Source organism: Microtus oregoni, unplaced genomic scaffold (assembly GCF_018167655.1).
Source record: "Microtus oregoni isolate MIOR12 unplaced genomic scaffold, Mior012 000014F_ref0000157, whole genome shotgun sequence".
Taxonomy (NCBI): Eukaryota; Metazoa; Chordata; class Mammalia; order Rodentia; family Cricetidae; genus Microtus; species Microtus oregoni.
The window spans coordinates 37,885,879-37,913,069 of NW_024543073.1; the positions used below are offsets into that span (position 1 = coordinate 37,885,879).

The following is a 27,191-nucleotide window of genomic DNA, read 5'->3' on the forward strand; positions in this document are numbered from 1 at the left end:
TTTATGTGTATGGGTGTTTTGTCTGCATGTATGTCTATGCCTCACGTGCATGCAGTGACCATACAGGTCAGAGCAGCACATTCCCTCCAGCCACTCCCCAAATTGGAGCCACAGACAGCTGTTGGATGCCATGTGCATACTGGGCCATGAGGGTACTGGGACTTGAACCTTGGCTGTCTGGCAGAGCAACCAGTGTGCCCTTAACCACTGAGCATCTCTCCAACTTGCAAGGTTTGAATTTTTAAATGGTACTTTAAAAAGGAAAAGAAGGCAAGTATCACTAAGAACATACCTGGGGGAATCATCAAACACAGCAACACGCAGTAAGATGATGAAGCAAACCGGAGTCACTGAGATATGCTACTGGGTTTTTTGTTTGTTTTGTTTTGCTTTTATTTTCTTCTTTTTGGATACAGGCTCTCTTGTAGCCAGGTCTGGTCTTGGTTTCCATATTTAACTCAGAAGTGTTGTGTCAGGGCAGAGGGGTCAGCTGAACTGGGTTGTTATGGTTTTGAGTGAGAGGAAGAGAACCATTCAAATTATGCCTGTGAGGTCTCCTAGTTGGGGTAATGCCCAGGGACCCACCATCATGGAGATTAGAGCTCTCATAACAGGTAAAAGGGAAGCCAGAACTGCATGAGCACCAATAACTTGCAATTAGAATTTCACGATGGTTAGTGCAGTTACAGTAACAGTCAGAGTGCAGTGAGGGCGAAAAAAACATCTATTGGTAATGCATTTGAGCTCTCAAAAAATGGCTAGGGCAATGTCTTATACCCTACCTCAATGTTTCTACATGAGCAGAAGATAAGAACTTCACAAGAGTATCGTGAATTAATGAAGTGCATCTTTGGGGCCTGATAACCATACCTGTACTTAGATCACTAGGAATTAGATTTTTTTTTTTTTGGTTTTTCGAGATTTTTTACAGCAGTGAAGGGATTTTCTGCTTTTCAATAGCTAAATAAAAGAGCCAGTATCTTAAAGGCCACACTACAAAATTTCTTTGAAGTTCAACACTTTGAAAAATGCTAGAAGTCCTAATTCAAAGGAACATATGTTCTGTTACTGTTGGGGGAGGCTGTTCGTTCGTTCCCAGCTGCCTGACCAGAAATAATCACACAGAAACTGTATTAATCGCAACACTGCTTGGCCAATGACTCTAGAGTATTCCTAGCAAGCTCTTACATCTTCAATTAACCTATTTCTATTTATCTGTGTATCGCCATGAGGCTGTGACTTACTACCAGGCAAAGCTCTGGCATCTGTCTGCTCCTGTGGCTACATGGCATCTCCTTGACTCCACCTACTCTCTCTCTATCTCTTTCAGCCTGGCTTTACTCTGTTAAAAGTAAGCAGCTTCTTTATTAACCAATGGAAATAAAATATATTCACAACATACATCACCTCCCCTTTTCCGTCTAAATAAAAAAGAAAGGTTTTAACTTTAACATGGCAAGATTACATATAAAACAAGTATCAAGCAAGAATTATAGTTATAATATTTATATATACTTTATCTTTTATCATAACTAAGAAAAACTATAATTCTCTATTCTTCAAATTCATCAAAGACCACAGAAAGATATAATATTACCTAAGTTTAAGTTAACAGGAAGTGCATTGTAAGCAACTTCCAAAACTCTAGAATTGACAGAGACATTTTGCTGCCTGGCCAGTCATCCAAAGTTATTGTGTAACATTGGCGTCCATCTTCAGCCTACAGGCCCATAGTATCCAGCAGACTTTTACATGAAGCAGAAAATTTGAAAGACTGTTTTGCCTTTATTTGCAGTTTGTCACTTTCTTCTGTGTACTGAAGAATGTCTGACAGATTCGTTCATGAATCTGGCACCCTGAAGGACTGACTGTCTCACCTTCTTTAGGTAAGTTCAGCAATCATTTTTCTGTGGGTTTTGCATGTCCAGTTCATACAGCTTACTATCAAGAGTCCAGGTAAGAGCAGTTTCTTGCCCAAATGGCTAACCAACTCCATAAGGAGCCTCTTTGACACCCATCATTCTCTTAAAATAGATTGATGCTTCTAGGAGATGTGTCCCACTGTCATGAAAAGTCCTAAATTCTTACAACATTTAAATGCCATATTCTGCTAGTCTTTGAAAAATTTGTAGATTATCTAACTGAAATATATCTCTATATATCTAGAAAATCTAAATAACATGACTACAAATGACTATTATAGATGAATATCTACTAACCTGTATTTCTCAATTATACATTACATTTTTAAATAAGCTGCACAAACACAATACCTTAATCAAGAGCCAAAGAAATATACATATAACAAAAGTGACCTAAAATTTGTATCAATAGACCAAGATCTACATCAATGTGAATCTCTGTAGCATATCCCCCTTTAAATGTAAACAAATATTTGTAAATAATATTTGGGCATTTGGGCATAGTTCTTTCCTAACTTCTTCCTGGTTTTTGCTGGGTGAAGTAAATTTTGGGGGTGTGCATTGCAACCTTTCTGTGGGGTCTTGGTCCATCAAACCACATTAGTTTGGAAGGAATCCACAGTTTCTCATTCTCTGTGGGAACAAAAGCAGAACCTCTTTTCCAAATCAACAAGTCCTTAGACCCAAATTTTGAAGTCAAGATACCTTTAAAAAAAAAAAATATATATATATATATATATATATATATATATGTTGGTTTAATTTAGAAGCCCATACAATGAAATGTCTCTCTGTACTTAGCTCATTCACAGTCAAAAAATTCAAGGAAAACACAATAATATACATAATCCAGACTCTCTGTGTATTTTCCATCTTTACGTGACTTATTTTTATTTAATCTATGACTGTCTGTACTCTGTCTCTTTAAAGACTTATCTTTTTAAAAACCATTTACTTCTTTTTATAACCGTTTATATTCATTTTCTTTTCTCTCCCAAGCCTACATACATTTATCCAACATTATGACCCATTTAGAGCCGGGTGGTGGTGGCGCATGCCTTTAATCCCAGCACTCGGGAGGCAGAGGCAGGCAGATCTCTGTGAGTTCGAGACCAGCCTGGTCTATAAGAGCGAGTTCCAGGACAGGCTCCAAAACCACAGAGAAACCCTGTCTCGAAAAACCAAAAATAAAATAAAATAAAATGACCCATTTAGAGTATTTTTTTAATCTGAATCTGTCTTTAGTGTGTATCTGTAATTATTTTCTGACCAGAAGCACTTAAAAAAATGCTAAGTGAGCGTGGCTAGGACCAACTCCGCAGCACCCCCTGTTGTCTCCACTCAGTCCAACGTGGTGGAGGCATGTTCAGTGCCTCTGAGAGTCATGCACATTGCCCCAGCTGCAGGGTCGGGTGGCATAGGCAGACCTCCCGGAAGTGTCACAGCCATTTGTGCTGGCAAACCAGGAAGCAACAAAAAAGCTGTGCAGTTTTTACAGCACCTCCCTTGCAAACAGAGACTATCTGAAAAAATGCTGTTACCAAGAAGCTGCACTTGGCTCCCATTTTTGTGGGTCTAAAAGCTTTTTTGAAAGCTTTCTTACACTTTACATAGAAATTCTTGCCCAAGCCAGAGCACCAAACAGTAATCAGAGGCCGCTCATTCGTTCTCAGCCACCCAGAATTGAAATATGTTACTATTTAATATTTTAGTTAAAATAGAGCAGTTATTCGAATGTCCATTTATCTATCTACATTTAACAGAGTTGTGTTTCTCAACTAAAGAGAGGCACAACTTTGCTAGATCTTTTCTGAAGTGGGCAGGTGTGATGATATGCATTGACAAGAACCTGCATTCTCCTGTGTCTTCTACAAGCAACATAGGTAAAAGGGCAAAGCTTGCCTTTTGGAAGAAACCCACAACCAGAAACAAAATGCAGCTGTAGGCATCTACCTGAGGCTCCCCTGAGACCAAGTGAGTTAAGACAGTCTTCCTTAGGCCTAAGCAGATGGTTTCAAGGCAGACATCTGACCTTGGCAAATGAATTTTCTGTTTCCAGTGAGCTACTTGCAAGCTCTTATTCACTGGGTGACTAATCTCATGATTTTGTATGTAAATTACAAATGTTATCTCTTGTTAGATTAGTTAAAACAACATGAATATAGTTCTTCCTAGGGCTGAAATTCTAGTCAAGAAAGTTTGCAGTTTATCTGAGGTAGCTCCCCTCCTTTTCTTCCAGTTTCTCAGCTTCTTTCATTTTAAAGCTACCCCCAACTTTGGTAGGTAATATTCACCTGATTTCAAAATGATTTCCATCTACTCCCTAGACTAGCATGAGCATGCGAATTCTCCCCTTATTCTTTATAAACTATATGTTTTATATAATTACATATTTTGTATTGTATGCCTGGAGCTACATTATGTGCAATCAGTACAAACACTGATTTATAATTTTCACTACCCCTGGAGTAGGCTCTGTTGCTGTTTAATTGCTGGAGAGAACATTAGGGCACAGACACATAACTAACTTAACTTAAGCAATGAGTGAAGGAGCTGAGACTCCAAGCCTGGGCCCTTAACCAGAATGCTAAGTGATTTAGTGGACTCACAAATATGTATTTGAAGGAGAAGTGTCCTGGGAAGTTTTTCCTGTACTTTTTCTTGCATGTGTGTAGTGTTTCACAATGAAAATTTAAAAAAATTTTTCTTTTATTGAAACAAGATTCTTTTCTCATACAGTATGCCCTGATTACAGTTTCACCGCTGTCTACACCTCCCAGTTCCTCCCCATCTTTCCTCCTCCTGGATCCACTCCCTTTCTGTCTCATTAGAAAAAAATAACCTCCAAAGAGATTAAAAATTCAGCATGACAAAATAAAATATAATAGCATAATTCAAGAACCATCACATGGAGCCTGGAAAAGGCGACCCAACAGACGTTAAGGAGTCCCAGGAGCAGGCGTGGGAATAAGAGACCCACTTATTCATACATCCAGGAGTCCCACTTATTCACACATCCAGGAGTGAGCCCCACTTATTCACACATCCAGGAGTGAGCCCCACTTATTCACACATCCAGGAGTGAGCCCCACTTATTCACACATCCAGGAGTGAGCCCCACTTATTCACACATCCAGGAGTGAGCCCCACTTATTCACACATCCAGGAGTGAGCCCCACTTATTCACACATCCAGGAGCCCCACTTATTCACACATCCAGGAGTGAGTCCCACTTATTCACAGATCCAGGAGACCCACTTATTCACACATCTAGGAGCCCCGTAAAACACAGAGGACCTACTGCAGACACATGTAGGCTTGTGTGTCCTGCTTAGCTGATTCAGAGGGCCTTGTTCTCCTCGTGTCCTCCACCCCCTGTGGCTCTTACACTCTTTCTGCCTCTTCTTCTGCAGGGCTCCCTGCCTCTGTGGGGTCCCTGAGCTCTGAGTGGAGGGATTTGATGGAGACATCCCATTTAGAGTTGTGTTTCCCAAGGGATCTTTCTCTGTTTAAGGTCTGGCTGTGGGACTATATTTGTTCCCATCTACAGAACGGGATTTCTCTGATGATAACTGAAGAAGGCACTGATCTACCAGTACAGTAGAATATAATTTGAGTCATTTTATTGATACTTTTTTAAAGACCAGTAGTGTTTGTTTACTATAGGCCTCTGGGCTCTCTAGTTTCTGGTTCTTGGTTACCCAACCAGTGTCAGGGATGAGTTCCGTCTCATGGAGTGGGCCTTGAGTAAATGAGACACTGCTTGGTTACTCCCACAAGCTTTGTGTCACCATTGCTCTAACTAATCTTGTTAAAAGGACAGAACATGGGTCAAAAGTTTTGCAACTGGGTCAGTGTTTACAATTCTTCCTAGGTGAAATGAACTAGAATATGGAGTGAGGGCTTCCTACAGGCACCAGCTCAGTCTCTCCATGTTCAATTACTGGTGTGGCTATTGTCCTTGGCAATGCTACCCCCCAACCACCAATTTTTGGAGAGCAACCTATTGTGTTATCAACAGCCTGGGTTGTTTGGGGTTTCCATGGGACCCCTCTAACCAACAACTCAGTTGAATGCAACCTAGTTCTGCTACTAAAAGCCATGTTTGGTGACAAGAGATGGACATTTGGGACTCTGCATCCTACATCAGGAGACCTCATTAGGACCAACTTCATATATTTTAGGAAGTCTCCACTGCACTAGGTTTGCTTATCATCCCTCAAGCACCCCTCAATTCCAGCTGTCTCTTCCTGTATTCCATCCTTCAACCCCATCTCCCCTCCTCCTCTTCATTAGGTCCTCCCATCCCCCCTTGCTCCCTCCACCATCCACCCATTAAAAACTATTCTATTGCCTCCTGCCAGGGAGATCCAAATCTTCTCCCCCAGTTTCTTCCTCTATATCTAACCTCTCTGGGTCTATGGATTGTAGATTGATTGTTATTATTTATTTAATAGCTAATATCCATATATAAGTGAATAAGTACCACGTTTATCTTTCTGAGTTTGGGCTACATCACTCAGCATGGTTGTTTTTTCTAGTTCCATCTATTTGCCTGCAACTTTCATAATGTCATTTTCAACAGCTGAGTAGTACTCCATTGTGCAAATGTACCACTTTCTTTATCCATTCTTCTGATGAGCAATATCTCAGTTATTTTCAGTCTCTGGCTATTATGTATAGAACTGCAAGGAACATGGTAGCAAGTGTCCTTGTGGTAGGCTGGAGCATCCTTTGAGTATATGATCAAGAGTGGTATAGCTAGATTTTGAGTAGATTAATTACCAAGAGTTCTAAACAAATTAAGTAACCACAGTGATAATGTTCTCTCATGTTGCACATTCTGGCTCAAAAAGTTTTGCCAGAGTAGTTATCTACGAGGTGGGTTGGGAATATATCTCATGTGCTTGCTTCCTCCTTAGTTTGTAGTTAGTTCTCCTTCATTTCAAAAATGAATTATCTTAGTCAAAACTAAATCATCAGGCATGGTGTCACATACCAGTAATCCTAATCCTCGCATTTAAGAGGCTGAGGCAGGAGGACTGTCACGTCTGGAACCAGCCTGGGATACAGTGAGATCCCATCTCAAAAAGCTAACTAAAAGGCAAAAATTCCCACGGATCCATCAATATTTCTACTTACAAAAACATTCAACGGAACGTAGCTTTTATATTTGTAAAGCCATTTTTTGAAGGATATGGAAGAAAGCTACCACCTTTATTAGGGCTTTCCTTTAAGACCATTCAAAAAGTTGTATTTTATTGTTGAAACACAATCTAGTAAATACCACAGTGCCACAAAGCCTACTAAACAGCACAAAGTGGGAAATACTAGAAACATCAGCTTTCAGTTCAGCCTGCAACTTCTTCCCACACTGTTCTAATACTTGTGACTCTATTTAGCAAAATTTTCTGTGCATATTTTCAAGGTCTTTGCTGACAAAGGAATGCAGGGGCAGGGTTGTTTTTCCCTATTTGTATTCAATGTATTATTTCAGACATTTTTATCTTGGCAAGAAGAAAACTATTTCCCCAGTGGTATGCTGTCTTCTAACGAAGCTCTGAAGAGCATTTTTTTTTTTTTTTAGCAGTTATTACCAGAGACTTTACAGGGAAGGATTGGTTTGAATATGCGATACTTATCCATGCTGGAAACAGTCTTGGATCCTGCATTTATGTTTGCATATTAGTTTTTAAATGATTAGTTAAATATGTACAAGTCAGAATATCATGATAAATACAGTCTTAAAGTAAAATCAGCAAAAATGGATGGAGAACCATCCAGATGGCTCAGTGGGTAGAGGGACTTGTCAAGCCCCATAGGTGAGTTTGACCTCCCAGTACTCATGATGAAGGGAGAGAATTGACTCCTGCAAGTTTCCCTCTAACTTCCACCTGTGGGCTGGCCTCCTCCTCAAATCAACTAGTAAATGACTGTAATTGTCTAAGTAGATACAAATTCATACTTAAAACAGTGTTCTCTGAGAACATTTGCTATGGTCAGTTTTTTTTTTTTCAGATCTTATTAGTTGTAATTTTTTTAAATTTATGTCTCTCTCTCTCTCTCTCTCTCTCTCTCTCTCTCTCTCACACACACACACACACACACACACACACTTGGCAGAGCAGGTGCGTAAGCTAGAGAAAACTCGTGGGAGTCATTTCTGTCCTTCCACCATGGCTGGAACTCAGGCTGTAGCCTTGGTGGGAAGGACTTCCGGCTGCTGAGCTATCTCACTGACCTTGTTTTGTTTTTTAACCTTACTGTATGTGGCTCTGGGGGTGTAAGAAATGTTACCCTTAGCTGCGTATGATTGGGTGAACTCTTTTTTTTTTATTAGATTTATTTATTTATTGCGTAAGCAGTATTCTGTCTGCATGTATGCCTGCACACCAGAAGAAGAGAAGAGGGCACCAGATCTCATTATAGCTGGTTGTGAGCCACCATGTAGTTGCTGGGGATTGAACTCAGGACCTCTGGAAGAGCAGCCAGTGCTCTTAACCTCTCAGCCATCTCTCTATACCTTTAATGTCCTCTTATGGAAGGCAGAAGCAGGTGGATCTTTGAGTTCAAGGTCAGCTTGGTTTATAGAGTGTGTTCCAGGGCAGCCTGAGCTACACAGAGAAACCGTGAGTAGGTGGCACAGAGGGAGATTATGCCAGTTGTGCTTGGGTTTGTTCTTGTTTTGTGTACTAGACTGTTTGAAAGCCCCTTAGCTAGATACCCAAACTGCGAAGGGATGCTCTATGTTGAAAGGCCAAGGCAACTGTCCTCCTTGCCCACCTGTCCTGCCCTTGCCTTACAACAGCCCCCACGCCTGCACCCAGCCCACCGAAAGGTCAAGCAGGTTCCAGTACCTTTCCCTGCACTCAATATTACTGCAGCTTAACTCCTCTCCCTTAGAAGTGTGTGTAAAAAACAGTTCTATTTGATGGAATGAACAGAAGGCAGCCCTATTTAAGGGAGAGACAGCAATGAGGTTGTTTTGGTGCACTTCTGTAAGATGAAGCCTCAGTCCCCCTGCCTCCTGAGGCCCCAGCCCCCTGCACAAACCTAGCTCCCCAAAACACACTGGAAAATTTTATGGCCAGCCTAGCTCTGCATGCCTGACACAGAACACTTGCTTCCCTCGGGCAACAGCTTGCTTTCAAGAAACTCTCCAACCTTACAGTAATATTTACAACCTGGGGCTGGGACCAGATCCCTGAGCTGTCTTGTATGTAGTATGTTACATCTCCTAGCAAAGCAGATGCAGAATTAGGAGGTCTCAGCCCTTGTAAAAGGAGACAATGTTGTTTGGGATGGAAGCCCTTCCTGTGTGGTCCCAGGGATCTTAAAGTTGGAGATACATGACAATGTAATGTGTTACAACTTGTTTCAATTCATTCTTGTAAACATCGTATTTTTAAAAGGTAGTAATAAAAACTACAAAACATACACTAAATAAAAATTTTAAATAAAAGAGAAATAGCAACCAAAAATTGATCTTAATATAAGTACAGAAAGTATCTGTAAGATGTCAGGAAATGGACCATCTGTGACATTCTGTTAGTCAAGACAAGTATCAGCAGCTACTGTAGCAATTGACCTCAAAATGTCTGACTAAACTCAAGAAAGATCTATTTCCCACTCATAGCACAGTGAGGAGGCTCTCCCACAAGGGCCACACTGGTGCCAAGATCTTTATAAACACGTGGCTTCAAGGCTGAACTAGCTTCAGCAGATTGGCAGATGGAAGAACAAAGAAAGTGGAGAAAACATGCCTTTTCTTTTGTGTGTGTATTTTTAAAGTAAGTTTTCGTTGTTTTGTATTTAGGCTATTTTACTTAATATTCAGACAAGCATATGTGTTTAGATCAAATCTACCCCCTTCCTTCTCCGTGCCAACTTCGTCCCTGCACCTTCATGTTCTCTAACTCTTCTTCTCATACTTGCTGAGTTCTCTTCCTATTGACTGCACAGGGTAGGACCACCTGCTGGAACTCGGGCCGCCTATCAGGGCTCTTCAGACGGGAGAGGTACTTCATGAACCCCTTCTCCCATCCACACGGACATTGTCACTAGCTTGGTGGTGTGCACACAGTCCCAGCTCCGCTGAGGTCACGTGTGTGACGGCTGTATGCCACCTCTGACGTCTTGCTACAGTCATCTACTCCCTCTCTCTTACCATCTTTCTCACTCCACTTCTATGATGACTTCTGAATTTTGGGTGAAGGAGTGTGACATAGACGTTCCATTTAGAGCTGAGCATTCTGCAGTCTCTTAGTCTCTGAATGTTGCTCTTTTGTGAATCTCTGTGTTGTTATCTACTGTAAAAATAAGCTTCTCTGATGAGGGTTGAGATATACTATGGGTATAAAGAGAAGAACTAAGGAGCAGTTGGTCACATCTGTTTAGCAGAATAAACAGTACTCTGCTCTCCTCTAGGGCCTATGACCTAGCTAGCCACCAGCTTTGGCCTTGTTACTGGTTCCAGGCATCGGTAGCATCTCGTACAGAGGGTTTCAAACCCACCAGAAAGCGGCTGATTACTCTTAAGACACCCATTTCACTATTTTATCAGTGGATGCGTTTCGCCAGGTCGGCCATTATTGTAGCTCCCCAGGTCACCAGGTTGCTGTGCAAGGCTGTTGGTGATTTTTCTCTCCCAGTGTGTGCATTTTTCTTTTCCAGTGTCCTGAAAGCTACCCCATGGGAGCAAAACTTCTGAGGCTTAGTACTAGCTTAGTTTCTCCATATCCATGACTCATGCATGTGGTGTCTTTAGAAATAGTGTCTTACCATCAAGTTTGGGATTGTAACTAAGAGGAATGGCCATAGGCTATAATGACTGGGGAGGTCTATGGGAACCTATTGACCACAACTCAAAACTGGGTAACCCATACTTGACACTGGGCCTTTATTTGATAGTTTCTGGTGTCTAGTGGAGGTACACTCCCCCACCCCTTTACAGGGGCATACCTTGTTTTTCTTTTCTTTTTGTTTTTCAAGATAGGGTTTCTTTGTGTAGCCTTGATTGTTCTGGAACTAGCTCTGTAGACCAGGCTGGCCTCAAACTCACGGAGATCCACCTGTTTCTGCCTCTTGAGTGCTGGGATTAAAGGCATGCGCCACCACTGCCCAGCAAGCAAACCTTTTCTTAGTTGTTCATCAGGGTTATATGCCATTGGTGAGGGTAAATCGCATGGCTGAATATATATCCAAGGAGTTTAGAAAATTAAATCATTTATTTTAGAAGTGAAAATGGGTTTGGTGAGCATCTAGCAGTCATGTCCCACGGAGAGAAGGGTGTTACCGCAGCTGTTAGGAACAAAGCCTAGCAGTCATGTCCCACGGAGAGAAGGGTGTTACCGCAGCTGTTAGGAACAAAGCCTTGGCGTTGGCAGCTCTAACACAGGCTCAGAAACCAGTCCCGAGAAGGCAAAGTAGACAGACAAGTAATGCTGAAAAGCAGAGAATGGTTTGTTCACTGTGACCATTCTAGGAACGTTAATAAAGAAAGAGGTCTAGTAACTCCCGAAGTCCATCTTTAGGCCCAGGCACGAGGTTCATGTTTAAAAAGAGGGCAAGGGTTGTACACATAGATAACAGAGTGGGCTCCTCCCTGTCAGCATTGTCTCAGTTCCAGTCTCTAGCAAAAGGCTTGACTCACAAGTAGTCTGAACTTGTGAAATTTCTTCCTGGTGACAAGTTTCTCGTCTGGTCAGCACTTTAGCCTTTCCTTTTCCCAGAAAGATTCCTGGGAGAAATTCTTTGCCAAAGGGAAGGGTACGAATACTTCTTTAGAGTGTCTTCACTACAGCCAGGACACTTCCTCAGAGAGAGGGACTTCACTGGGATGCCTCGCCTGTAGTCAGAGTAGCACCGCATCTGACTTCCCTGCTCTGTTTTCTGCTGGCCTGAAGCAGCAATCACTTCTCCTCTGCTCTCAGAACACCACCTTGCGTGTTTCCACGCCATCCAGTTCTTCCTAAATTCCTTCCCTTTCATCCTCTTCCTCCAAATCTACCCAAGTTTCCCTTGTCTTTTAAGATGTTGTTTATTCTGGACTTCTCCCTAACGATCCTTAGCACAGAACTAGGCATTCATTCAACTTTTAATCCGTCGAATGTACCACTATTAACTATTGAGCACATGGGCTTATATCAGAATTATCAAGGACCGAACACATTTCCAAAAAGATTGAGTATATTATGTAGAGAATAAATACATTGAGAATCTAGGAGATATTGTCAGACCTAGCTTCCCCCAGAGCATGGAGTAAGTCCTGTGTTTCTTACCATCTTACTCTCTCCCGTGTCTACCTGGCCTGGTTTAAGCACTCAAAAGGGGAGGAGAAAAGGAATGCCGTCTCCCCTCTTTTCACCCTCCAGTTCTATATGGTATCTTTTTTTGTGTGTTCTTATGCATTTTGTATTGTGGTTTAAGTAACAACAGAAAAATTACTATCTTAATCATGATTTAGTGATTGGTACAAGCCACATTAGCTATGTGCACTTTGTTGTATAACTGATTTCTATATCTTTTCCATCTTCCCAAACTGTAACTCTACACCCATGAATAACTTCCTTTCTTTCCCCAGCTCCTGATACTCTGTCCCACTTCCTATCCCTAAGACCTTGGCTACTTTCTGTAGCTGCAATTTCTTTGTGTCCTGGCAGCTTCTCCCAAATAACCACACAGAGACTTCATATTAATAACAAATTCTCAGCTGGTAGCTTTGGCTTGCTTTTAGCTAGCTATTGTAACTTAAATAGACCCATTTCTATTAATCTGTGTGCTGCCCCGAGGCTTGTTTACCTTGTGTATGCACTTCCCATCCTTCTTGCTCTCCATCTCATCGTGTCTTCTCTGACTCTGTCCTTCTTCCCAACATTCTCTGTCCCGAAAATCCTGCCTAGCCATTAGCCAGTCAGCTTTTTATTAAACACGAGAGCAACATGCCTCACAGCGTACGGAAGAGTTATTCTACAGCAGCTTTAGGTAGCTCATAGCTGGAATGATTGAGCACTCCTCCTTTCATACTGGTTTATTTGTGTAGCACGATGTCCTTAGGGTCACCCATGGTATAGGACAAGACAACTTTACCTTCATTTACCAAAGCCAATTGGTAATTCATTAAACATCTATGGCCTAAGCTATTCTAGAAATTTGATATAGGAAGACTGCTTAGTAAGCCCTAGAGTTCTAGGTCAGCCTGGACAATATAGTGAGAAGACATTTTTTAAGAGTTCATCATATTTAAGCATCATTCTTTGTTTATTTATCTACTCTAGTGTCTATGTTTGACTGGTGGGTCACGGGAGGGGAATGGTGAGAAATTATGTTTTCTGTAGTTCAGCAGGAAACGTGCTCAGCACATTTGAATCTTTCAGGGTGGTTATTGTCAGAAACTAAAAGAAACTGTACTTGGGTACAAAGGGGACTTATTTATTTATTTGAGACAGGGTTTCACTATGTGACACTGGCTGTTCTGGAGTCCCTGTGTAGAGCAGGTTGGTGACCTTCTGAGCATAGAAACATATGACAAAGAGCGGGAAGGCTAAAGTAGAAACTAGCCCGGGCAGCACAGGCAGAGCCATCTCAGGGAACAAAGAGGAGTTTGCGTCTCCTGTCCAGTCCTCCCTGTGGACACGGACTAGTGCTCTGCTCAGCCATGCGATGCTGGTTCCTAATAAAAAGATGTTGACACTCCAGATGCCACTAACTTACCTCCATCTTCCCAGGACCCCTTCAGATACCTCCTGTCTCTCAGAATAGGCCCATTGAGAAACGGAAAAAAGCCCAATTTCAAAGCAGAGCAAATAACTAAAAAGACAAGCAAGAACCCTTTTAACTGTGTGTGAGGTGTTTGGGAGAATGTTATGGAGGAGCCCCAGGATAAGCCCTGGCCTGTCCTAGCTTTAGCAGTCTCTCACAGTGTTTTCTATTGGAGGTAGTCTTAGGCCCTTAAAAGGGGCATCCACACGCTTTATTTCTGCGTGTCATCATGAAAGAATCTAAAGTATCTTTATATTAACACGGTCCTTATTTTTTAGTGAGCTATTATTAAATAATGTAACTGGAATGTGTGCTAAAAAGAATCCAAATAGACTGCTAGAACTTTCTTTTATATAAAAAAATCACATTAAAAATCCTGACACTTCAAATTCCGCAGTTTTGGTTAAAGTATGCCAAATATAGCTTGCAATAGTAAATGACCTTTCCAAAGCGACATCCGCAAATTAATTGGTGCGTGAACAAAGAACTCTTTCTGCAGCTTCATGAATGTTGCCTTTATTTTTTTTTTTTCTTCGCAAATAGGATTTTACAAAACCGCTGTAGAACATGTTGACCACTGACAAAACGATAACACACTTTCGGTGAGGGCCAGCGTGGACACAGGACCGCGGGATCGGCAAGGGGCTGCCCCCTAGCCCGGCTCTCCTCTGGTCCCCGGCGGGGCCAGGCTGCCCCTCCCCCGCTCCCGGCTCGGGTTTCAGTCTTCCGAGTTGAGCAAACTTGCTGCAGGCGGATTGGCGGCGAGCAGCTCCCGGGCTCCGGCGTCGTCCGCGCGACCACCGCTCCTTTGTGTCCCGCGGCCGCCGCCCGGGCACAGCGAGGAGGGCTCGGCGGGCAGCTCGCTCCCCTGCGCGGCGGACTCCCGGCGGGGGGACACGTGCTGGGCCGGGTCACCGCGGGGCGGAGGCGGAGCCGGGGCGGAGGCGCGGCGACCAGGGGCGGCGACCGGGGATCCGCAGCGCTGCCCGCGCCCCCGCTGGCCGCCCGCGCCGGGCCGGCTCTGTCTGTCGGCAGCACCGCGGTGCAGGCGCGCGAGGGCCGCGACCGGGGATGAGCTGCCTGCGGTGAGAAGCCGCCCTGCCAGCCGCGATCATGTACGTACGCGTCGCCGTCCTGCTACCGTCCGGGTCCGGACGTGCCACGCGCCCTGGCTGCGCCCACCCGCTCACCGCGCCCCTCTCGGCCCCGCAGGTCCATCCACATCGTGGCGCTGGGGAACGAGGGCGACACGTTCCACCAGGATAACCGGCCGTCGGGGCTCATCCGCACCTACCTGGGGAGAAGCCCGCTGGTTTCGGGGGACGAGAGCAGCTTGTTGCTGAACGCGGCCAGCACGGTCGCGCGCCCGGTGTTCACCGAGTACCAGGCCAGTGCGTTCGGGAACGTCAAGCTGGTGGTGCACGACTGTCCCGTCTGGGTAAGGGGCAGCGGCTGCGCGGTGCGCAGGCCAAAGGAGCCTGTCGTTTGGATCCTTCCTCCCCTCGTTTCCTATTTTCCTGACTGCCTGGCGAGCGGTTATTTTTTTATTTTATTTTAGTTAACATTTTTGGCAAATCTTGTCCTTTGTTTCAGTATGGAGGTGGTGGAGCAGCCCTGTCACAAAACACGTCTGTAGGGTAGAAAGTCCCAGGGGAATGTAGCGCAGTTACGGTGCTGCACGTAGACAGCTGAGCGTTGACTATGCTGAAACCAAGGGACAGGGTCACGAAGTTCCACCCTGTGGAGGATAGGGACATGTGTGCTATAAATACCGTCCTTTACCGCCCAACATAGGCAAAAATACTCTTTTCCGGGAGAGGTCAGAAATAGTATGGAAAAAAGGGAGAAAGGACGGAGTGTAAGAACTAATTTTAAACGGCTCATTTGTAGACTTATAACCTCGGGAGCGGGGGTTTAGTTTTTAATGATGCAAATACTGCTGCATTAGCCACTGTTTTTAGTGATTAATAAATTAGAAGTATCATTAATGTTACTTAGCACTTTAAATTTTCTTCATGTTTATGATCGTTGAATGAAAGAAATGTGACGAAAGGACAAAGGAGTCAGCTCCTTGACTTGCAGATATCTTCACAACACAGTGACACTATATTTCAAATGTTTTCGCTTATTTTTAAACCTGTAATTCATTGCTAATATTGTAGTGGTATGTGTTTCAGTTAAAGATAAACATATGAAACTTTTGGGTCTTGTAAGGGCATAACTTATGTGAGATTCTTTCATTAAACGGGCAGATTTTTTTTAAAAAAAGAAATGAATCAGAGCTAAGGGGAAATAGAATACTTTGGAACAGAAGTATGTAGAATGTACTGAGGAAATTTTCTCGAGCATATTTTCCTATTGTGGAAGACTCTCTTTGACTGGAGATGGATATTAATGTGCTAAAATAAATTTTAAGTAGACTTTTCAATTAAAAGAATGGACTTAGCCTCCAGGTATGGCAGCAATGATGGTATCAGAAGAAGCCACTGGTGAGGGCTTGTGGGCTGATGTCTGTGCTAGCACGTTTACTCTGGGCCCTTTACTACGAAAGAGCTTCTAGCCTGAAAGTATTACTTGTTCAGCATACTGTTGAATGAACATTTAGTGGATTGAGGAAATAAATACAGAGAAAATAAAATAATATGGCTTGGGATATTGGGATTATTTCTCCTAGTTTCAAGTTAACCCTTTACTTCCTGTGTTTGTCCACTTAGCAAAGAAGCACTCATTTTATAAAAATAAAATAGATAAAACAAAAATCTTCAGAAAGGATTAAATACTCTTTGTAGTCTTGCTGACTGTTATAGCGTGCTAAGGGAATTCTCGTTTTGTGTGCTCACAGTCTGTGATACCAAGTTTGTCACCAGGTACCATTTCCCATACTAGGGTGGGTCTTCAGACATAGTGAGTTACGTATGTAGAGTTTTTCTGAGCTGCTGCTTTTTCCTCTTGAACATAATAAGTAAATTCTGCCAGAAGTATGAACATTGGTTTAACCAATCAGCTGGCATTGGCAGGCGTGCTGAATCAGAATATCAAACACAGCACTTTTGACAACAAAAGGAACTGATCTCAGAGCCCTGATTTGTGTGTGTGAGTGTGTGTGTGTATGTATAGTGTGTGTGTGTGTGTATGTATAGTGTGTGTGTGTATAGTGTGTGTGTGTGTATAGTGTGTGTGTGTGTGTGTGTGTGTATAGTGTGTGTGTGTACATTTTCACCTTCTCTCAGACTTGTTTTCCCGTCTCCTGGTGCGGTGCTGAAGGGTAAAGTCTCAAGAGTGCTGGCTGCTGTAATAAAGTGCACATTATAGCTTTAGTGTAGTTATATGTCGCTTGCATTAAACATGGGAGAGGTGCTCTCGTCAGTCAAGGTTTATACCGACGCAGGATTTTCAGTGCACACACTAGTCGAATAGGATGAAGTCCTTGTTTCCTTGTAGGAACTCGGGTTTTTGTTTTTGTAAAGACGAATCTGATTCTCCAGTGTAGCTCCAAGTTTGCTGTTGCATAATGTCCCAGTAAAATGCTGGAACTGCCTTACAAGGGGTGGGACAAATGGATTTCCTCTAGATTTCTAGAAACCAGTGGAGCTGTGACAACTTAAAAAGAAATGTCGCCGCTGCCTTGGAGTTGGAAGGAAACTGGAAGTATTCCCCTCCCAGAGTTGCGTTCTGTAGCTTGCTACCCCTGCTCTGCCTCTTTGCTGTCTCTGTGTACTTGAAGCTTTTTAAGTAAACATAATTCAAATGATTAGATGAAGTTCATAGCTTAGTTCTGCCTACCTCTCTCTTTTGTAGTCATATTATGTTATTTTTCTGTCTGTTAGAAGTTTGTTCCAAAGCAGGTTAGCTGGGCATCCTGGCTCGTGCCTACAATCCCAGCAACTGGGAAGAGGAGAGAGGGTTGTGAGTGCGGGACACGCTGGGATCCTGTCTCAAAAGCCCGCAGATGAACAGATGAATAAAAGATAAACTGTGAGATGATGCCTTCATATTTTCTTGTACAGTTTGCAGCTGTGGATTGCATTACAAATAAAAGTGTTTATAGTTGTTTTATCCTCAATGCCACAGAGGAAATTAATAATACCCAAATCCTCCTTTCGCCAATGTTTTGCCTCTCCAATAACTCTGGAATTCTGAACTATTTGGAATGTGAAAAAATGATTTCTAACTTGTTCTCTGGACTGGTTTTGAATCCCATGTGCCGGACTCTTCTATTGTTCTGTGATCCTTCAGCTTCCACGCTGTGCTGCCTCTGCATATCCTGAACCAGAGTGTTTGTAGATACAGTTGGGACCAACGGGCGTTTGTGATTTGGGGTCCATGTCCTCAGTTCTCCCCTCACCCTAACACTGTAGCAGAACCCGCACTCAGCCCTTTGCCTTTGCCACTGACCATTCAGTTTCCTTTCTGTCTCTGTTGTTTTGAACTCCTTTCAAATGCTATATCCATTGTGGTTTGGATGATACATCCCTGTTTAAAGTTCTGCAGTGCAGCTCTCATTCTGAATAAGCTTGCTGAGAGATGGGCAGCTGAGGGTCTGGAAATGGGACAAGAGCTCGTCTCCCCACAAGGGCATGTTTGTCATAGCCTCTCAGCTCTGCCACTTGGGTCTCGCTTGCCTGCTGATTTGAACACTTTTAACCTCCTTTTGGGCTCACATACCAAAGTGTAAGATTCTGTAACCCAACAGTTTCCTAACTTGATTATGTCTTAGAAAAAGGCCACATGAAAGAAATGATTAATCATTAACTAGAATTTAAGAAGAAAACTTTTTGTGCATATTTGGCAGTGAAATTAAGATGGCATTTTCTTTATATGCTATTTTCACAAAACTTTGCAGATATTATCATAGAACTAAGTTCCATAATAAATTACATATGATTCTAGTTCTAAATATGAATATTAACTATAGTCTTATAGTAAGAATTTCTGAACAGTTTTGTCCTGAATTTTGAGTATATGAGCTCAATACATAAAATGCAAACACAGGCCTTTACAATTAACACCTTGTAATGTACAATGTGTCTTATAGAGTCATATTTTCTCCATGCTCAAATGGGTACTATACAAATATAAAGTTAAAGATTATATACTAATTTCTTCAAATGTGTGTAAGGTAAAAGGAATACAAGATTCACAGTGTGAGAACACACAGAAACCCCGCAGTGTCTATCTGGGTCACAGGAAAGCTTCTGACCTTGACTGCACAGTGTTACAGCTTTGGAACTGCAAGTGACTAAAATCAGCATAACTTCAAAATAGAGTGGACAGAGGTTGCTCATTTCATCAAACAAATGCTGTAGCTATGGGGTCTTACTAGTGTATAGTTGTTTAGGGTAGTGAAGAAAAAGTGTTTTAAATAGATTATCAGGTATCAGACATATTAAATTTTATGTGGTTACCCTTTTGTCTTAGTTATTTTCCTGCTATTATTTTCCTATTACCATAACCAAGATAATTTATAAAAGAAAACATTTATTGGGGCTCACAGGTCCATAGGGTAAGTCCATGATCACCAGGTGGGGAATGTGGCAGAGGAAGGCAGACATGGGGCTGGGTCAGTAGCTAAGAGCTTACGTCTGATTCACAGGTACAAGGCAGTGAGAAGGCTAGTTGAGAATGGCCTAGGTTTTTGAAACCTCGAAGCCTGCCTTCTCTCCCCCCAGTTACTCACCTCCCAATCCTTCCTGAACAGTTCCACCAACTGGGAGCCCAGCATTCAGTTTCTCTGGGGGCCGTTCTCATTAAAACCACCATAGCATTCAAAAACACATTTGCATGCCTTCTCAAGACTAACATACACTAAACATTTAGACAGTATCTTATAACTAATCTGGCAATTAGTTTGGGAATTGATTTGAAGATAGACAAACTAAAAGGTGATGTTTGCATTTTTGTTTAGGACATTTTTGACAGTGATTGGTACACCTCCCGAAACCTAATTGGGGGTGCTGACATCGTTGTGATAAAATACAATGTAAATGACAAGTTTTCATTCCACGAAGTAAAGGATAATTATATTCCAGTGATTAAACGAGCATCAAACTCAGTTCCAGTGATCATTGCAGCTGTTGGGACCAGGCAACATGGTAAGTGCACGATTTCCTTTTATGATGAGCATGCAGTGTTTACAAAACTTTGTTTACTAATGATTAATATAGTTTTATTTTGAAAGTCAAAACAAACAGTTGTCACCTCATTGTTCTATACAGTAATCAGGTGTCAGAGGAGAGGCTCGCAAATATACCCAGTGCGCTTTGGGTGTAAATCGTCCCTTAAGTTGCTCCTCTACTGTCCATCAGTAATTGTGTTCTTTTGACACTTTGAGCCATAGTCATCTCTTTTAAGGTCCATTTGACGGGCAAGGATAGGTTATCCATGAAAAGATGTGGCATGTGAGCGCGGTTGTTAGGCAGACTGAGGTGGAAACACTTGACAGCACTGCCCCAGGAAAGGGCTACTTATTACCACCCGCTTAGTAGGATCCTGGGTTCCTGCTGCCCCGGCCTTTACTGCTGTGATCATCAGATATCAGGGCCAACTCAGGACTTGTTTTGATTTCGTAGCATTTTGTAAGTTTGCTCAGGGTTATTTCCTTAGTAAGGCTGTCTTTACATTTTAATTCTTTTTTTAAACAACTTTTATTATTATTGTTAAGGCATAGAAAATTGTCTTAGGTTTCCATTGCTGTGATAAAACAAAATGACCAAAAGCAACATGGGGACTGTTAATGCTTCCACGGAAAAGGCCATTACTGAGAAAACTCCCCACAGTAACTCAAGCAGAGCAGGGACCTGGAGGCGGGAACTGAAGTGGAGGCCAGGAAGGAGAGCTGCTTACCGGCTTGCTCTTCATGACTTCCTCAGCCTGCTCTCTTATAGAACCAAGACCACCAGCCCAGGGGTGGCACTGCCCACAAGGAACAGCTGTGCCCTCCCACATCAATCTTCAACCAAGGAGATGTGCCACACACAGGCTGCTCACAGGACAGTCTGGTACGGCATTTTCTCATTTGCAGTTTCCTCTTCCAAAATATCTCTGGCTGGTATCAAGTTGACAGCAAACTAGCCAGCACAGTAGGGAACATCTGATTGGCTAAACTGACAGTACAGCTTACTATGTCTTACTTACTTAATGTCTATGTCATGGAGGAGGGTTTAGAATGTTTGTGCTGCGTCAGAAGGCTTCCTGAGGCAGCTACACTAGGTGATTACAGCCTCCATGTCGAGAGCTGTTGTTCTGGCTTCTGACATTAGTCACACCTGTTCTTGAACTCGGCACAGAGCTGCATAGTCGGAGTGTGTATATATTGCCTCCTCATTTAATCTCTGTATGTTATGCCATTGTATGAATGTGCCATCAACTATGTCTCCACTGTCCTTTTGATACTTGGATTGTTCCTTGGAGTGGATTGCTGAAGCAGAGGGCCGGTTTATGTTTCTTTCACACTAGTACTTACAGAGAAAACAAGCTTAGCCCACCCTTGACTTCACTTTCTTAGGAGGTCTTCTCTAACTATTTTCCTGTTCATGATTCTTTTTTTTTTTTTTTTTTTTTTTTTTTCGAGACAGGGTTTCTCTGTGGTTTTGGAGCCTGTCCTGGAACTAGCTCTTGTAGATCAGGCTGGTCTCGAACTCATAGAGATCTGCCTGCCTCTGCCTCCCGAGTGCTGGGATTTAAGGCGTGCACCACCACTGCCAGCTTTTGTTCATGATTCTTGAAAGAGTTTCCTTAGTTCTTGGGTTGCCTGGGGCTTCAGTCCTCCAGCCAGCCTCCCGAGCTTTCTGTCCGGTTGCCTTTGTTTGAAGTTCTTCAGAGGGAGCCCTACAGTGTCAAATTTGTTTCATTTAGTAACAGTTCTCTCTGCAATCATCCAAACTTTTCCCCATACTACAGCCACTGATTCCTGGCTTTTCTGCCCTCTGCCCTCTCCTCTGGTCCCTTCCCCACCTCTTTCTCTCACAGCAACCACATTCAGTAAGCTAAGTACCTTGTTTGATTTTATGCTAAGTAAATCTCAAACTCATTGCATTGTTGCCATCCCTATTTGGTGTCAATTCTTCGTCTTTTAATCCTTTTTTTAAAAAAAAGTTTTGGTGATTTTTTTTTCTTCTTTATTTATGTGTGTATGTGTGCCTGCATGGGTTTATGTCTGCATTTCCCATGCAGTTCTCTCCAAGGCCAGAAGAGGGTATCCGATCCCCTCACTTTGCCTAGTGTGGGTGCTGGGAGCTGCACCTGGCCATCTGGAGGAACAGCAAGTGCTCTTAGCTGCCAAGCCATTTCTCTAGGACCTCATTTAATCTTTCATGGTGGCATTTTTGGTTTTCTGAAAGGGTAAGTCGCAGGTATTTGGAAGTGCACAGATTTATACAATTTTACATCCACACATTCAGGCAAACAAATAGAAACAAACAAATATTTATTTATAAATGCACAAAGAATACGACAAATTTCAAACGTGACAAAGCTGCCAAATGCTACGAATGTCTAAAAGATGTTTCTACTTAATAGCTTACCACTCCTTTTTTTAAAAATTTATTTAAATAACATTTTTTCATTTATTTTTCATACCAACCAGTTTCCCTCCCTCCTCTCCTCCCAGCTGTACCCTCTCTTTCCCATCGACTCCCCTCCACTTCCATTCAGGAAGAGACAGGCCTCCTGTGGACTGGTGCAAAGCAGGGCACATCAGGTTGAGGCAGCACCGAGCTCCTCCCTTTAGGCCGGGGTGGGACCAGGTAATCCAGCACGGGGAACAAGTTAGTTACCAAAGCCAGCTAAGCTCCAGAGAGAGGTACTGCTCTCACTGCCTTACTAAGAGACCAAGTTACACGATTGCTGCACACATGCAGAAGGCTTGGTCGGTCCCATGCATGTTGGTCCAGAGTCCATGAGCTACTGTGATCTCAGGTCAGGTGTCTTTGTGGGTTTGTCCATCATGAACGCCCTGGCTGGTAAAATCCCTCACTGCTTTCCTTCTCTGAACTCTCGGAGAGCAGCGCAGTGCTTGTCTGTGGATCTCTGCCTCTGTTCCCATCAGTTACTGGAGAGAGTCTCTCTGATGGCAACTAGGGAAGTCACCAATCTGCTTACAGTAGATGGCCAGTTCAGGCACCCTCTCCACCATTGCTAGGAGTCTTAGTTGGGGTCATCCTTGTGGGTTTCTTGGGGTTTCCCTGGCACCAGGTTTCTCTCTAAATCCAAAATGCTCTTCCTATCAAGATGTCTCTTTTATTACTCTCCACCTCCATCCTGACTCCAACCTGCTCCCTGTAGTTCCCATCCCACCATCCCCCAATCTCCACCCCCAGTTTACCCAGATCTTTTTCTACTTCCTCTTCCCAGGGAAATCCATGCATCCCTCTATGGGCCCCTTCTCATCTAGCCTCTCTGGGGCTGTGGACTGTAGGTTGGTTATCCTATCCTGTATAACTACCTATGAGTGAGTACATGCAGTGCTTGTCTTCTGGGTCTGGCTTACCTCACTCAGAATGATTTTTTCCAGTTCCATCCATTTGTCTGCAAATTTCATGAGGTCATTATTTTTTTACAGCTGACTAGTACTCCATTGTGTAAAAGTACCACATTTTCCTTATCCATTCTTCAGTTGAGGGGCATCAAGGTTGTTTCAACCTTCTGGCTTAAAGCTGCTATGAACACGGTTGAGCAAGTGTCCTTGTGACATGATTGCAAAATTTTTGGGTATATGCCTAAAATTGGTATAGCTAGGTCTTGAGGAACTTACCACTTCTTTATTTATCTTTATTTTTTAAATTCTTTTGTCTTTTGGGTTGTAAAGTCTTTGATATCTTCATATGAATTACTTTGTAATATTTCCTGTAGAGAGAAGAGAGTGATAATTAGTTTTTGTCTTTTCTTATTTCTTCACTCTCTGGCCCCAGAACCCTGAACCTATGCTGTGTCCTATTTCAGCTCAGTTGTGACCTCATGTCATGTCTGCACTGTGGTCCCTCCAGCACCAGGACAGTTGGTGCCTCATCATGGCATGTCCGCACTGTGGTCACTCCAGCAGCAGGACAGTTGGTGCCTCAGACCGTGAGCGACAGCTCTCTGAACCTGAGGTTAATTCACTTGTGGTATCCAGAACACAGATGGCTCCTTCAGTCTGGCCTTATTCAGTACAAACTTGAGAGTGGAGAGAGACAGTTTTGATTGTTTGGATTTGGTGTTTCAAGACAGGGTTTCTCTGTCCAGCCCTGGCTGTCCTGGAACTCTTTCCGTAGACCAGGCTGGCCTCGAACTCAGAAATCCACCTACCTCTGCCTTCCAAGTGCCGGGATTAAAAGCATGCACTACCCGGCAGAGACAGTGATTTTAATCAAATCATGTTTTACTTCACCAATTTTACAGTAGTGTGTAACTGTGTGGGAGAATACATTGTTGAGCTTTCTCCCATGGATTTTTGAAGAAACTATGAAGACCTTGAAGCTTAAGGTTCATGGTGGACTGACCTCTGGCCTCATGTTCTTTCTGGAAGAAACTCAGAGTAGTCATGTCAGAACACAAGTCAGAGCAGAACAGTGTGTGCTTTACAGTCTAGGAACTAAGAAAATTGGCAAGAAGTAAACATTGAATTATAGAATTTATAAGTCACACACACACATAGCATGCACGCACACATACACCCATTTTCTCTTCTAAACCATTGGAGACTACATTGTAACTTGGGATTTTTGTTTTCACTCCTGACTGCTCAATATCCCATCATAAGAATAAGGCTATTATTCACTTCTGGCCCATACTGTGGCGATCACTCCAGAACGTAGCATATTGTTATCTACTGCACTATTTAAAATATCTACATTTGCATTTTTTTCCTTGTTCCAATTATGTGATTTACAGTTGGTTTTTTCAATTCAAGACATAAATACTGTTTAGTTATCCTGTCTCTCTAGTGCTTAATCCACACTTGGTCCCCAATTTCTTTTTTTGCTTGGTGGAGGAAGACTTCACGACAAGGACATTCTAAAAGAATTCAGCCCATTATTTTATATACTCCCTTCTGATGCTGCACAGTGCTTGCTCTAGTGTGAGCTTTCATCCCTCCTCTGTGGTTGGTTGGTTTTCCTCTATAAGTAGCTTCCGCTTTTCTCTGCCCCTCCCAATTCTTATGATTAATAAGGACTTTTTTTTTAAAGTTCAGCATTTTATGGTCTTTTCTCTGTGCAACATATGATCCATATCTAAGAAGGCATCTTATTCGGCTAGCTCCTGTCAGTTTTCAGCACCTTACCTCCTAGAAGACAACAAATGCTTAGACCTTGCTCTCGCAGCTCAGATACCTTTTGGTAAGGATGATGCTCAGACATGCGCAGGTGAGTTCTGGGGTGCACACCACTGCAGGTCCTTCCAGGAAAGCCAGAGACGACATCTGGCTTGAACCAGCGCTTCCTGTTAGTGCTTTCCTTCTTATCCAGAGTCTGTATTCACAGGCGTAACTTTGAGTTGTAAACTTCTTATCTGAAATGCAAAGGTTTTCATGATCTGCTTCTGACTACTTCTTGAACATGTCAGACATAATTTCTGTTTTCTGTAACAGTCACTTTGGATTGCTTGAAGAACCTCATGCTTTTCCTTGGTCTTCAAGGGTCACTTGCCTTCTGGCTTCAGCTACCAGCAGCCCACCATTTTTCTCTTTATGGCTCTTTATAGTTGATGTTGGTAATTCTGGATCTCTCCTGATGCTCTTAGCTTTCTTATTTTCTGTTGTAGAACCCTTGCTTCCTCTTTTTGGTAGCATCTCACACTGTAGCCCAGACTGGCTTCAACTTGTGGTCTTCTTGCATCGGCCTCCCAAACATTTCGAGTACAGCATTCGCTTATGTTTCTCTCTTTTCTTGGTCTCTTTTCTCTGGTGTATGTAAAAGTTTTTCTGCTACTTTATTTGATTAAATTTTAATTTCAATATTTTTGTATCTAAAATCTCTCAGTGGCTCATTTGCAATTTCTTCTTATTGACTTATTGAAAATACTTAATTCATTATAGTTGTTCTCATTATTTGAATGTTATTGGGTTTTCTTTAGTCTTTGTAAGTCTGTTTGGTGAGGTTTTGTTTCAGAATATAGCTGAAATGGTAGGAAATTCTTTGTTTACTTTTGCACTTCATTTTCCAAGCTGGATTGATTCCTTCTCTTGCTCTGCCCAGCGGCTGTCTGTGGCTGGGGTGGAAGCGGGTGCCCGTGGGCTCCATGGGGGCTATCTGCTTCCTCCCACCATTGCGCTTCGGCCAGCTGCCAGCCGTTGCCTTTAGTCCTCTGCTTCCTGCTTCCGATGTTGGAGTTGTGAACACTCTGGACGTCACTCCAGTATGTGAAGGTCACCTGTACTGTGTCACACCCAGCTTTAGTTCAGTGCGGTCCTGCCAGGCCCTCCTAATGCCAGACCTGACGTCATCTCACTTCATTTTAATGTCGCGGTATGCTTGGTCCTCTCTGTCACCTCTCCCCCTCCTCCTCCTTTCCTTCCTTCTCTCCTCTGACAGCCTCCCTTTTATTTAGTCACTTGTGTGGTTTGGGCTCAAGTTGCCATCTTCAGGTTGTAAAAATGGAGAGATGGCTCAGTGGTGAAGAACACCCACTGCTCTTTCAGAGGACCCGGATTTGATGTCCAAAACAACTGCTTGGACTCCAGAGAATCCAGCAGCTTCTTCAAGGTTCCATAGGCCACACACACACACAGACACACATGTGCGCACATCACACACACACACACTCGTGCACATCGTGCACACACACACACGTTCATGCACATCACACACACATTCACAGGTGCACATCACGTGCACACACGTGCACATCACACACACATTCACTCATGCACATTGCATGCACACACATTTGTGCACATCACCCCCACACACGTGCACATCACGTGCACACACACACATTTGTGCACATCACCCACACACACGTGCACATCACGTGCACACACACATTTGTGCACGTCACCCCCCCACACGTGCACACACACATTTGTGCACATCACCCCCACACACGTGCACATCACGTGCACACACACACACATTTGTGCACATCACCCACACACACGTGCACATCACGTGCACACACACATTTGTGCACATCACACACATTCACTCGTGTACACACACATTTGTGCACCTCCCACACACGCATTCACTCGTGCACATCACTCGAGTGCGCGCTCGCGCGCACAGACACACATAAATAAAAGTTATACAAAGATCTTTTTCAAAAGTGGAAATGTGTTTTCTTCTTGTCCTGGCCCACCCTTCTGCAGTTGTGGTCCACTCCGATTGCAGTGCCCCTTCTATAACTGCACAGCGAATTCATTCTTTCCATTGAGCCATTGCCTTTGCTGTACACCCTCCACCCCAATGCTTGGTCCCTCCTCTGTTCCTACGGCAACTCTGTATTCCTTTATTTTAGTGTTCACTGTGTTTCAAATGTTTGCAGTCACATCCACCTTAGTTCAGCTTTCTCTCCCTCTTGGTAGTAGGTAAT

The 27,191-nt window shown here is 43.1% G+C and overlaps 1 protein-coding gene across 1 annotated transcript in view; it reads left to right on the forward strand.

The window, feature by feature from the left end:
* The first annotated feature begins 14,169 nt into the window (after positions 1–14,169).
* The window catches only part of Rhobtb3 (Rho related BTB domain containing 3), a 57,565-nt gene continuing 44,543 nt past the window's right edge, over positions 14,170–27,191 (forward strand). The window contains exons 1-3 of the mRNA XM_041663186.1: positions 14,170–14,797; positions 14,895–15,120; positions 19,588–19,774. Coding sequence (XP_041519120.1) covers positions 14,796–14,797; positions 14,895–15,120; positions 19,588–19,774 — 415 coding nt within the window. The 5' untranslated portion in view covers positions 14,170–14,795. The remainder of the gene's footprint in view (positions 14,798–14,894; positions 15,121–19,587; positions 19,775–27,191) is intronic.